Source organism: Rhinatrema bivittatum, chromosome 2, assembly GCF_901001135.1.
Source record: "Rhinatrema bivittatum chromosome 2, aRhiBiv1.1, whole genome shotgun sequence".
In the NCBI taxonomy this organism is placed as follows: domain Eukaryota; kingdom Metazoa; phylum Chordata; class Amphibia; order Gymnophiona; family Rhinatrematidae; genus Rhinatrema; species Rhinatrema bivittatum.
This window is the reverse complement of record NC_042616.1, coordinates 511,511,035-511,525,118: the sequence shown is the minus strand read 5'-3', so window position 1 is coordinate 511,525,118 and position 14,084 is coordinate 511,511,035. Positions and strand designations below refer to the sequence as shown.

At 42.1% G+C, this 14,084-nt stretch overlaps 1 protein-coding gene across 7 annotated transcripts in view; it reads left to right on the top strand.

The window, feature by feature from the left end:
- KIF13A (kinesin family member 13A) overlaps positions 1-14,084 on the top strand; it is a 374,589-nt gene that overhangs the window by 349,482 nt on the left and 11,023 nt on the right. For 3 of the 7 annotated variants that reach the window (XM_029590721.1, XM_029590720.1, XM_029590725.1), the window contains 5 exons: positions 677-727; positions 1,764-1,878; positions 3,842-3,993; positions 4,934-5,035; positions 12,244-13,291. In XM_029590721.1, coding sequence (XP_029446581.1) covers positions 677-727; positions 1,764-1,878; positions 3,842-3,993; positions 4,934-5,035; positions 12,244-13,291 — 1,468 coding nt within the window. Of the gene's footprint in view, positions 1-676; positions 728-1,763; positions 1,879-3,841; positions 3,994-4,933; positions 5,036-5,355; positions 5,401-12,243; positions 13,292-14,084 lie in introns of all 7 variants that reach the window. The other 4 variants (XM_029590724.1, XM_029590726.1, XM_029590727.1 and 1 more) reach the window with 2 other exon arrangements.

The window sequence follows — 14,084 nt, the reverse complement described above, 5'->3', positions numbered from 1 at the left end:
GATTTTAAACAGTTTGCACATAAATTTTCCAGAACAATTTCTACATATATTTTACCATGTGGAGTAGATCTGGTGGGATAATTTTCAATGCGAACCTATGTGCGTAAGTTCGCTTTGAAAATGGATGTAAGTTGTGCACGATGTTACAAAATTCCCCCATAAAGCACCGTTTCAATACGGTTATGTCAGGCTCTCTAGACTTATCCTCTTTTCATCAGGTCAGCTGGAGGATAACTCTCAAAAGCTTATCACAGATGTACAGAGTTAATCCAATGAAAAGATATCACCTATAACTTGTTCGTTGACCCTTAATTCCATGTATCCAAGTGGGCTGACACAGCAAACATAATTTCTTGTTTCAATATAATGAAAATCTATTGTGTTAAAATATGGGCTTTCAGGGCTGCCCTCACTGTTCGTTACTTGGCCATTTTGACACTGAGGTAGGTCTGGAAGAACCAAAGTCGTGGTTATTTTTATTTTTTCATTTGGCAGCATTTGTGTATAATTTTGTTGTTGGCCTAATAAGAAGGATCGCACCCTGCATATAATGTTCATGCTTTTCTTCAATGCCATTCAGTAGGTGCAGGTGGCGTTTGGGTTCTGCATTAGATATGTCCAGAGCCTGAGAGCAATCCCTGGAACTGAACTGTGTTTATCTTTTGGTGTTTTCTAGGCATCCTCTAGTCGTTCGGATCTTTCTGGCTGCGAAGATGATGATGCTAAGGTGTGCTGCTGTGGGTATATGTGTGAGATACAGAGAACTGAAGATCTTTAGAAATGTGTGGGCTGCAGAAGCTGCTTAATAAAACAGGAAGGAGCTTGGACTTGTCCAGCCAAGTCTCTGTCTCTCCCTGTAATAGAGAGACAGGATCCAAGGTGCAGGAATGGGCTCCTTCCTGGTTTTTTTCTGTAAACTCGTGTTTCATGGATGACCTAATAGTGGTAGAGCTTCCTGCCTTGGGTTTCCATACCCCAGTTTTGTCCCTTCAGCAGTGCTCACCTCACCTTTGGGCGGGTGGAAGGTATAATCAGAAGGGGGCTGCATCCTTCCCCACCACTTGCAGTGCCTGATCTATGACAGTATAGTAGAGAGCAGCAAAAGGAGAAAACTCCTTGATGCCTTGATAAAGGCCAAGCTTTGGCCTGAGTCTGCTAATTGAGCATCAGAGCTGAACTGTCCAGACCTGAGTTGGGGATGTCTGATTAAGACTTGGGCTTGGAGGAGACCAGTTTCCGGTTTCTCAGCAGTAAGTTATCAAAATTGAACTGATGCCTTTTGACATTTCGTGATTACTGAGCATTTCAAGTAGCTTGAGAACACCATATTTAATTTAATAGCTTATAAACCACTAAATCAAGTCCAAGACTCATCAAAGCAGTGAACGATAAAATGAGAATATATTCAGTGTAATATAGAACATAACACATTTAGCACAACAACTTACAAGGTATAATTCATTTACAAACATAATAAATTGCAGCATAAAAATCACGCAGCATGATACAAAGCATCCTGCCCTGTTCTGACAAAAATAAGACCCCTGAAATTATTCAGAGCAATTCCTGACATTATTTGGCCTTCCACCCCCCACATGTAGGACAGAGCCAGCCAATGGTGTGTGTGCAGCTGGTAGGATGGCTTTGTTTTCTTCTCTAGTGAAATCCCTAATGCTAGGGCCCAGGCTCACCCCTCTGAGTGGCAGGTGTGTGATGGTGCCCATTGATTTCTCGCTGCTACTGTTATGATTTTTTTTATTTAGGGTTGGTTGGAGGCCCAGGGTGATACCTCAGACTATTCCTCCAGTTATCAGGACGTGTCGTGTTATGGCAGCTTGCCCAGGGACTCGCCTCGCAGGAATAAAGACAACAGCGGGGGTGAGATTGTTTCTAATGTTCCCATCCACTAATTCCTTATGCCATGCAGAGCAGCATCAACCTGAGTGACTGAATAAAAGACACAAGACACTTTCCGAAGATCTGTGTCATCAGCTGCTCCCAACCAGGATGCATCTTCGTCGGAGGTGGAAGGCTTGTTGTGTCATTAATTTTTATCGTGACAAATGCTTGCCTCTGTGCTAAGGAAACTGGCAGTGGGTCTGCTAAGGTGCACTAATATTACCGAAGTCCATATACGGTAAGCTAGATAACTTGTCACTGATGTTCAGCGGGACAAGACTCCCTGCTCTGAGGCAGTCCTAGAGTTGGCTGGCTAAGTTAACCAAAATAACTTTATTCTGCCCCACCATGCCCCTGTCATATCCAGATAAGTTTTCAGCCAGCTAACAACTTAGAAGGATAAGTCAGGGCTGGTCAAATCAGCAGGAAACTCAGACACCCTGAGTTCATCTGGCTAAATCCCAAGGTAGCTGGACAAACCTCTTTGAATAAGGACTCTCCAGTATTATCTGTGTATTTTTTGGGGAAAAAACATAATTATAATGTTTATGGCATGGACCCCACTGAGAGGGCAATTTTCCAAAAGCTATTTATGTGTGTAAATGGGATTTTTGAGAAATGGCCAACGCCCCTGTGGTACTTTCACCCGTTCTGAGGGGACAGAGCTAACATGCAGAATACAAATGCCTGCAGCTACTTTTTCCCTAGGCAGCTTTCAACCTGTAAATACCCATGAACGTCCCCTTTAAAAACTGGAGTAAAGCACGCAGGGAAAGCTACCCATGGACTTTTGAAAATTGTCTCCTGAACATGCAATAAATACTCTTGTCTAGCCCCGTTTTGGCTACTTCAGTTTTATTACCTGCACTCTACGCCCCGATTGGCATCGAGCTCTGTAAGATCTCAAAAGGCTGAATAGGTTTGTGGCTGACACCGAGTGCTGCAGAAGGAGGTGATGGTAACACAGTAGGGAACACTCCTCTCTCCCTCAAATAAGTGCTAAACCAACCGCTTCTCTACACCAACGCCAAAATGCCACAGATTCCAGGTTTCAAAGGAAGTGACAAACTATGCACATTAAAGACCCCATGGCGGTTTCACGAGAGTAAGAATATTATTTCAGCCATCATGGCTAAATTCCAATGCAGGTTGTGCTGTATGGCACCTCCCTAAATTCTCCTCCTTAGACCTAGATTTATCATTTTGCTATATTTCTAGCAAGCATAGCGCCCGCATTAAAAAAAAAAAAAAAAAAAAGGGTGTATGTGACTAGGTAAATTTCCTATTTATAGGTATTTACATCAAATCGCGATTTGCAGTACTGGACGAAAATATATTTTATTGCATTTTGCAATATGAGAGAGAGAGACCCAACATAGAAGAATGGGTCAGTTTACTATTTATATCAGTGTAACAGGGGGAATTTTAAACTAGTGGTGGGGGGTAGGGACGGCTTGGGAGGGGGGGGGGCGCAGTTTAAGATACAGCGTTACTGGTACGTACAGCACGATACACACCGGTGAAGATTTGGTGTTATTGGGCGTGCTGAAAGTTGAAATAAAAGTAGCCTGTACTCTCTACCTAGCCTGTACTCTGTGAAGAATGTGCAGTTAGTACACAAGAATTGCACCTAGTACAACACTTCCAAAAGGACGACTGTCTTCCAGTTAACAATAGTAATCAGTCATCTCTAAAGAAGATATGTCTGAGAGCAAAGGAACGGTTGGCGGAAGAGATGAAATGAGTTCATCTTAATTTAGTGCCGGAGAACCCTGGAAACAAAATAAGCTACAAAAGTGATGGCCCTAGATGGTGGTGATCCCTCACCCCCCATTATGTTTTAAAGCAGATGGTTTGCTTTCTGATCTCGTGCAACCACACGATCCAGAGAGATAACAGAGCCTTTTCCAGAGAATTAACACTTGGCACTTACTTTTTCTAGGATGTGTGCCGGAGAGTGCCCATGCTGCCCTGGCCAGTCCATTTAAAGTGTTTTCTCCTCAGCCACCAAAGTTTTTCAAGCCCTTGATGCCTGTAAAGGAGGAGCACAAACGAAAGCTGCCTGTGGAAACCCAGCCTCTGCTTAGCCACGAGGTGAGCCCTGTTTTGCTGTGGTCTGCTGTAGATTGTTCACAGCTGGCATGGCTGGTGTTTTGTGATTTTGTGTGTGTGTGTGTGTAATCTTATCATGCCTTAGCCTCAGCGATGACAAACTATGGCCCAAGGGCCCATATTGTCTATTCCTGCCAATTTCTATTAATGATGCAGGTCCCACTTACGTTTGCCCCCAAAATCTGCTAATTCTTTGTCTCTTTTATTTGATGGCACAGAAGTTGAAAATGTGTTCCCATCAGTGCCTTACGTGATCCTTGTAGTCTTATCACCATCCCCCATTGCACATGTTTTCTTTTTTTTCTCCCCCACTCCTTGTGGTAAGTAAACTGAATCTATTGTTTAATTTTGTGTGGGGATGAAAAATAAAAACAAAAACTTTCTTAACTTAAAAAAAATCTTACTTAATACCCAAAAAACATTTGTCTAATTGTAATCCATCTTATAAATATTTGGAAAAGTTTTATTCTTTTCTGGGAATATGGGGAACTTCCTGAGTAAGCATGTGCATTCATTGCTTTGTTTGTTTGATTCGTTTCGACAGTATGCCCATATCTGACAATGGATAGCGTGCGCGTGGAAACAAATGATGTGTGTGTATGTATTCGGCGTGTTTATACGTGCATACCATTCATTTCTGCATGCACGCTATCCATGTTAGATATGTGCGTACTGCTGAAACGAATGGAAGAACGAATGCATATACCTATTCCTGAGTGCCATCCATCTTTAACTTGGGTTCCAGAAAGTTGGAGAAGCTTGCACAAGTTTTTATAGAGGTTAACATAGAGAACTGTGACTGGCTTGCATGTTTCATGTTAATGCCAAATATTTGACACTTCTAGCTTGCATGAACTTAATGCTTTAGTCGTAACCTCCGTGTGTCCCTTGTGTGATGTGTTATGTGTCTTAACCTTTACAGAGCATGCCTTCATCTCAGACACATTGCACTGGCATTGTTGTGCCCTCAGGATTCAGTGCCAGCAGCATGCCAGCAGAAAACAATAGCATACATGAAAAGACTGTAAGTTTTTGTTTTGGCATCTGTTTCTCTTAGTGCCTGGTGGTGGGTTTTTATGCCCTGATGCGGGCAATCACGCAGCAGGTGTCAAAACGGCAACAAAAAAAGAAATCTGCAATATTTTTTGTCTTTTAATTTTACTTTCCCATGTGTATTACACATTTCATATGTTTATTTTTTCACTCAGTTGCTTTATTTTTTCAATGCATGCAGTTTGTGAAAAAAATCAATTTAAGGAATGATAGTTTAGCAAGGTTTGATAGCATTAAAGTTAAACAGAATTGCCTCGATAATGTTCTGACACACATATGTATGCTGCTCAGATTTTGAGACTGTACTTGAAGCTGCAAAGGATAAGCCCCCTGGCAGTAAGTAACTTTGCATTCAGCTGCGGGTTATGTTTGGAAGCTCGTGCTTAACCAATGAGAGGTGAACAGCTGAAGTTATTATTTTTGCTTATAATTAACATCCTGTTATACTTTATCATCCTGTAATACTGAACAGCATCTTTTCTGCTTCCACTTGCATGAAAATAACAAAAAACAGCCTTTTTGCAAAGCTCAGTTGGAAACCACAATCTGTGTGCTTGGGCCACTTTACAAATGAGTATAGAGCTTTGTAGAATGACACTATGCAGCCCTTGTGAACTTTCTGCTGTTGTGTGTCAGCTAATCTGTTTATCCAATATGTTTACTGTACCTCTCAATGGGATTTTAAGAGGATACGATATTATAAAAAAAGAGCTATATTGCATAAATCACAACATAATAATGACAGCAGAAAAGGACCAAAATGGTCCATCCAATTTGCCCAGCAAGCTTCTTATGTGTGTGTGCTTCGATACACATGGCTCTGAGACATTAATTTGTGATTTACATGGTACCCTTTCAAACAAGGCATGATTGCTAATCCTCGTGCGGTTTGCCAATCAAATACCTTTAACAGCCCACGCTTAGCTTGCCATAGCCACTTGGTTTGAGAGTTTTCTTGCTTAACCTGTCCCATTATTAATTAGGATTTACTTTGTAATTGTAGCATTCATTAAGAATGTTTTGTTTTGTTTAACTTTAAAGAATCAAAATGCTCTAATCATCCTTGCTGCCACAAAAAGATATGCTGAATTCTTCCTCTTTGTGTGGCCCCCAGGGTGCAATAGTTGAGTGCAGGGCAAGGGTGGGTTTTTTTTTTGTTTTTTTTGAGGAGAGCGTTCTGTGGTGGACTGTTTATAAGTGATGGGTACTGTCTGATGTCCACACCCTGCCTGCTTTTTCTCCCAGCAATCCAGTCAGTGATGTGAACTACAGGGAAATTTAAGTTCCTCTGAATGCAGGGTGAGAGGGAGGGAAATTTTAGCACAGAGTAACATAAAGGTAGATTCCAGTCCTTGATTTTGTGACGTTATTGCTTAAAATTTGAAATAGCTTGTCTTGCTCACTGGATATCAGTGGTACTGTAACTTTTGCTGTATTTGCTATTCAGAAGAAGAAAGTGACTTTGATATTGAATTATTATAAGGGGGATGGAGATTCCTGCCTTATGATTGGCCAGTCCTGCTCACCTAACCCTTAAAAACAGCCTGTTACATTTTGTTCAGTCACACCAGTCCAGCCAGCAAGGATTTTGGTCTTTTCCTCTAGGCTACTACAAATTAATCAGAACTGGCACTTCCTTCTTGCACGGTTTTGCATATTCCTTCAAGTACTCCACCCCCACCCTGATCGATGGTGGAACTCCTAACCTGGATGTTGGAATTCTCTTCCTCTCTCACATGGGAAGCCTTTATTATAGGGACAGTCCCTGCTGTCCAGGCTGTTGGTGTTTATGGTATTGAAAACCACTCAGTCCAACATGTAAGTCTTTCTTTCTTCTTCATGTCTTCATCTGGGAGGATACTACCACTATATTGTACAATATAGTTTCTTATGATACACTAACTATCCTTTTCTTACAACAGGCATCAAGAGTTAACTCTTAATGCATGTAGTAAGGGTCTTAATTCAGTACATTCAATAGCCTACATTGGCTTCCAGTAGAAAAAAGAATCTATTTCAAAATACTTACAATTCTGCACAACGCAATTCACAAAGCAGACAACACGGCTCTCGACAATGTCATACATGTACATAGATCGCATCGGACAACCAGAACAACAAGTAAATTACAACTTGATATACCATCACTCCATTCAGCCAAACTAACCAACACAAGGAGAAGAGCCATATCCATAGCTGGTCCAAAATTATGGAACTCTTTACCCGATCACTTATCCGCTCAAACCAACATCAAGTCTTTCAAAAAAGAGCTCAAAACCTGGTTATTCTGTCAAGCATTCAAAGATGGTATTGGCTAATTTCACACAACATACCTAATTTACAATCATTTATCAGAACGCTCATAAACTAAGTACTACATAGTTTGTTTATAAACACTTCTAGTGTTAAACATTATTTTTCCCCTGAAGTTACTTGTAAGACTCCTTAATTTAATTTATAATATTGTTAATTTCAATTATTTAATCTTCAGATGTAACCTCTGTTTTTCCTCACAGTTTTCTGTAAATGTAGCATGTTGTTATAACTGTAAACCGGGGTGAAGGCTGATAGCTATACCTCGGTATAGAAAAACTCTCTAAATAATAAATAAATACATCTATGACTAGCTTTCAAGAGTTATCAGGTGAGGGGATGTGGAAGGCAAAAAGAGTGAGGGAAGAGATCGGAGGTACTGTGGCTTGTTTGGAGGCGAGAGGGGATTGAAGGTCTTTCAGAATGTGAGAATGGGGCTTGGAGGCACTGAACTGTGAGTGAGATGAGCAGAGTTGGGAGGAGGGGGCAGTCTGACTGAAGCAATCGGAGGATCAGGGAAAGGATAGAAGGAGGTGGGTGAGGAGAGCATGCTCTGCAGTTCCTCCCGCCCCGGTGAGGCAAAGAGCAGGCCATGCTTTTTCATTCTAGGCCCATCCCCAGTCTGAGACCATTTGGAGAGTCCTTTTAAAATCCCCCAAATATATCACAGGATAAGGAAAAGTTGGAAAGCTAGTGGCTGTCTTTAAAAAAAAAAAAAAAAAAAAAAAGTCCGAGCAGCCTGCTGGCCCGATTTCCCCCACCCAAGCGAGACAAAAGTGGGACCCAACAACCCAATTCTCTCCCGCCATCTCCAAATCCCAAAGATTTTTCCAAAGTGAAAGTCCTCCAGGGCCACTCACTGCCTTCCCCCTCCCCCCCCAAGCTCCCACCGTGCCAGCACAGTCAGCACCCTCCAAACCCTCAGTGCCACTGTCTCTGCAGTACCCTCAGCTCCACCCTAGAGCGTCCCTGAAATGTCTCCTGCTTATCCAGATATTCAAATACCAGCATTTATCTGGATAACTCAAAAGTTACCGGATAAATGCATTTTGAATATCAATTTCCTTGTCTCTCTTTATTTTCTAACTGATATGATATGCAACCCTTACTCTGAAAGCTGAGCTATGACAAGTTCCAGGTGACTCGTCACTGTATGAAATGTAATTTGTTTTGTCTTTTATATAGTACCCTGATCCAAGGCAGTTTACAAATGAACACAATAATGGTACATAAAGCCCAAAAATAATAATTAGATTTACTTTAATTTAGCTGGTTGCATTTCTTTACTCTTGCACAATCTATATTCTCCTTCTGATGAGACTATTATATTGTGGCCTAGCTGCTGTATCACAATGCCATGAGAAGGGAGAATGCAGCCAGAGCTGACTGATACATTTTAATGAACAGTAAAGAGTAACAAAATGCACGTGACTTGAAAACTGAGCAGGTCAGGGGTAAAACATGCATGAAACCCAAGCCCTTCAATTTTTGCAAAATAACCTATCTGAACAGAAGCACTTTAAAGAGAAAGCAAAGAGCTTGTTACATCAATGGAAAATGAATGTGAAAAGGCTGATGACTAGTCTTAAATATACCTCTTAGGACCTAGCTGTGACTCAAGTACATCAGATCAGTTCTTTGACAATGTTCAAGAACATTGTCAAAGAACTTCTAATACATGTTTTTAGAACAGAACTAAAAAATTATCATAATGGAATGCATTTTTTATACTGACAAGGCATACACTCACCATTCTATAAATCCAGCCAGCACAGACAAAAAAACACCCCACCCAAGGTTCTCCAATACCCATCAAGAGAAACCAGAAGTTGAGCACAACCCAGTCAGACCAGCACACCAACCCCCCCCCCCCCCCCAAAAAAAAAACCCCAAAAAAACGCTGCTACTAAACACTTGCACCATTCACAGCAAAACAAGCCACCTACATGACTCCTTACCGATGACCAAACTGACATTCTATGTATCACTGAAACATGGGCTCATGAGGCCAACTCCTCACTATTTAACCAACTCTGCCCTCATGACTATACCTTCACACACACACACACACTGCGCCAAACAAAAAGAGACGGCGGGTAGCTATCATCTCCTTGACATCTTTGAACCTTTCACCATCCCCTACATGAAAACTAGATGATATAGAAATCATCTTTCTACAAGCAGATGCCCAACCCAAATGAGGGTTGCTCCTAATCTACAGACCACCATCAAGTAATAAGGAAGCCCTTTAGGACCTCATGCAACAGATCTCAGTAGGACCACATACCAATGCCATCATAGTTTGAAAGTGCAAAAGATAATAAAAGAAATGTGATGCCTTGGCCAGTGATAGTGAAGATTGGTTAAGTCGTGTAAGATGGTGTGTGACATCTTGCAGATGAGTGATGGTGCTTAGGAGAGATACGTGGGTCTGAGGGAGCTTTCAGCTGCACAGCAGTGCGCACGAAGGGGCACATCCTTTGCTGCGGCCCTTTAGCATCTGACCCTCATGGGCTAGACCCTTTAACAAGCCGGACTACTCTGGCTGATGATGTCAGCAGGAGGCAACCTCTACAGCTGGCCTCTCCTCCTGTGCAGTCCCAGGAAGTGTTTCTTTCAGTGGGAGGAGGTGGCGCCTTGATGGAAATCAGACCAGCGCCTCACTCACCCTGATGAGGAGAAGACCTCTGGTCTCACACAGCCCCTTAAAGAGCCGGTCTGCCCTGATTAATGACGTCAGCAAGGGATGGCTCCTGCAGCCGGCCTTTCAGAGCAATTGGCAGTTGTTACTTGAAGCAGGTTATCCCTGGGCTGTTGCAGATTGTCAGGGTTTCAGGTTAGCAGAGCAGACTTGTCATTTCTGCCTCCACACTTACCTATTGTGCTCCCCTGGAATCAAGATAGAAATTCAAAGCAAAGGCATTCACCCAGTGGCCCATCCAGTTAATTTTGTGTGACATTTCTTCTGTGTCCCTTCATCAAGATACAGAATACAATAATCTCTTTTATTCATGCTGTGAATGTTCATCTTCCCAGTGGCATCCACTCTCAAACAGTGGCTCCCGTTGCACGGTTACCATGGCTGTGTTGTCAGCTCCTGCAGACGCACCAGGTTTGATTGCAGCATTTCCCCAGTTCATGCCTGTCATCGTGTTCTCGGCGTGACAGTTTCAGTCCCTGTCAGCATAGGCTGGCCCATTCAGTGCGCTGTTCCATGGGTTCCTCTGTCATTGTGTGCGGGCAGTTTTGAGGTCATTCGTTTTTCAGATTGTGCTACCAGCACAATTGTTCCTTGTAGTATGGCAGCCTCCTTTTCTTCCCCGTTTTAGCCTTTTGGGTGCTTTCTTTTACGATAAAATGTAGCACCTATAGATCGGCTCAGAGCGGTATCTCCAGTGCTGGGGCATGAAACCTTAGCAGCAGGCCACCAGTTTCAGCCAGGATCAAGTGGCAGTAAAAGCTCACAAAGTCTTACCACTAATGCAGCAATTAAAAGAGGTTTTGAAAATAAAATGATTCTAGCACTTTCTACAGTTACTTTCTTACTCCATGTTCTAATAGTGATAGTATCCTTGGTGTTTGCCATTAGCAGGTAATTGCCTTTGCCTTATTGTTAGATGCCCTTGTATTTGACGCAGGTCATGCATCAGCACGGGCCGTTATCTCACTGCCCCGTGACTAAAATCATTTGAAGCCCCTATACTTAGATTTCTAGGGCAAGAATGAGAAATGGAAATTTTGCTGGTTGCATAATGTTATATTTAAAGCATACCCAAAGTTGTGAATTGCTTGAGTCTCCTGAGTGAGTGCTCTTCTTTTCTCCTGATCTAAATTGCTTTGGATACAGCAGTGAGCCACAGTATCTGTTCCTTTTACTACATCTGTTGTAGTTTACGTGTGATAGAACCTGAGAACAGTGAGGAGCTGCACGATAATTATGTGCTAGAAAACCTGAAATGCAGGAACTTTCTGTTGAGACTCAAGCAGCATTTCAGTTGCAGTGGGAGTCACTTGTCATTTGTGAGTATGTGTTTTATCGAGATAGCAATTGCATCAGATTGATTTCAGTGCCTTCCCCATAGGAAGGGGGAGACAGTACAACTTGACAGCTGTCAATATAGGAATCATTAATCATGCTTGTAGTTTAAAACTTAGTAGTACCTGAAACAGGAATTCTATGCGCTGATGAAATTTGTGTGTTTCTGTCATGGGTCCAGTTACCTTACAAACTTTTCTCTTCAATATGCACTTTGCCATCCTGTATGGGGCCAGTACTGGACTCTGGGACCCAGAATCATGAGGGCTTGTTCTGAGTGAATCCTAATTCCGTAGAAATGGGAAAGCTCTGGATGCAGCCTCATTATATTTGAAAACAAGGCAACTGAGTAAAAATGATGTCTAAGCACTCCAGTTATACATTGCGGCCTAAATATTCTGATCAAAATCTATGTAGGCATGGACTATCCAAACCTAAGAATCAGTCTCCTTGAATATTAAAATCCCTTCACACCTAGCTGACTTTTAAAGAGGATTCTTTAAAATTGCATCAATAATTTTTTCTATTTTGAAGAGAATAAATATATTAGCCTGGTGCCCATAACACATCAAGGCATCTCATGAATAGCACGTCACCTTGGAGATTTCCTGTCCTGTTCTCAGCCTGGTATGTGACCTGAATTGGCTGCTGCTTGGGATCCCAGGGAGTAAAATCAGGAAGAGACCAAGAGTACAATAAGATATTGAGGGGCAAATGGGCATTATTCTTTTTCAAAACTGAAAACAAAACAATTTGGTTTTTAAAATTCTGCTGAAATTGTAAATAGTTTTGTAAGCCACACTGACAACCGTTGTGCTTGATTTGTGCAGGACTCTGAGGAAGACGACAGTGAGCTTGAAGCCATCAACAAGAAAGCGATGAGCTTGCAGGGCACGCAGAGCTTACGACCCTACGTACCTGAGGAGTTTGCAGATTTCACTGTTTACAACGCTGGCCTGGAGAGCAGGGACTGGTTTTCCTCGAAAGCGGACTTCATCAGCTCCCGGGTCTTGGAGAAGGAGGTGTCTCGAAGTCCCACCACTAGCAGTATTACTAGTGGCTATGTTTCTCACAGCGCCTCTACTGCTACTTTGTCTGATATGATGGTTCCCTGCAGTGACAGCACGGACCAACTGGCCAGTCAGATGAGGGATTTGGATTTCCTTGACCACTCAGGTCATTCTCTGGCATGTGATTTCAAAAGGTCTTTCAGCAAGGAATTTACAGAAGCAGAGAGAGAGCTGGCAAAAGATAGGATAAACCTGGCATTACTTAAAGAACAAAGTGCCTTAGACAAAAGGACTGCAGGCTCTCAACATACCACAGAAAATACATCTACAATTCTGAATAGAACTGGCTCCCTTTCTCTACTGGACTCTTCATCTGGCACAAAAAACCTCCATTCTGTAGATTTTTCATCCTGTGCAGCAACGGTGGAGCACATTTTAGACGTTCTTGAAGATCATGCGTTTACGGAATTCATGGGCGTAGAGGATGGAAAAGATTTTGAACATGCTACTGAAAAGCAAACTTATTCTGTCTGTCCTTCTAACGGAGAGAAAGATACACAAGTTGCTTTCAAAGGCAGTCTTTTGGACTTAGAGGGCGAGCCCATAGGACGGGCTCATCAGATGTCAAATTCAAAAAGTACTGGGTTTTTCTGTCAGGCATGCCCCGATTCTCCTGATGTGCATGGAAAGCAGCATTTGGACATCGCAGAATGTGAGGACAGCCTCCATGCCCAGGCCCCATCTGACTTGCTAGCAGTAGGAGATCAAGTCTGTGTTGGAAATAACAAAACTGGAACAGTGAAGTACATCGGTCCAGTGGACTTTTCACACGGCGTATGGGCTGGAGTTGAACTATGTGGCAAATTAGGTAAGAAACTGTGAATTAGCGTGCTTGATATTTATTTATTTTTATATACAGACATTCGATTTGACATCGGTTTACATTCAGGTACTGGAGGTATTTCCCTATCCCCAGAGAGCTTACAATCTAAGTTTGTACCTGAGGCAATGGAGGGTAAAGTGACTTGTCCAAGGTCACAAGGAGCGACAGCAGTACTCGAACCCTGGTCTCCTGGTTCATAGCCCATTGCTCTAACCACTAGGCTATTCTTCCTCCCTCACTGATTTTGGACACAAATTATCAAAGTAATATCGTAACTTAAACATTTATTAGCCCCATTTTATTGGTAATTATGGATCTCACATGGTCTAGTGTCTAGCAACATCTAAATATATTCAGACCAAGTCTATTAGGGTTCACTGAATACTGTAACAACTCTCAATATGGTCTTTTCTGGTAAATGATGGTGGTAGTTTTGCTGTGGAAACCTAATTATGGAGGGTTCACTGAATACTGTAACAACTCTCAATATGGTCTTTTCTGGTAAATGATGGTGGTAGTTTTGCTGTGGAAACCTAATTATGGAAGTCACTGGGAACACTCACCTGGGATCTAGTGCATCTTTTATTTATATAACAAGCCTAATCTGTAAGCATTTCCAGACAACAATTCCACAACCACTGCATCAATTATCATAAACAAGGTATATCAAACCAGGACATGTGCATGCCTTCTTGTAGGTCAGAAGGTTTTGAAATCTTCCATTAAATTGTTTCCAACTTTAATAAAAGAGGTGGTATTCGGGAATCTATGCCATCTA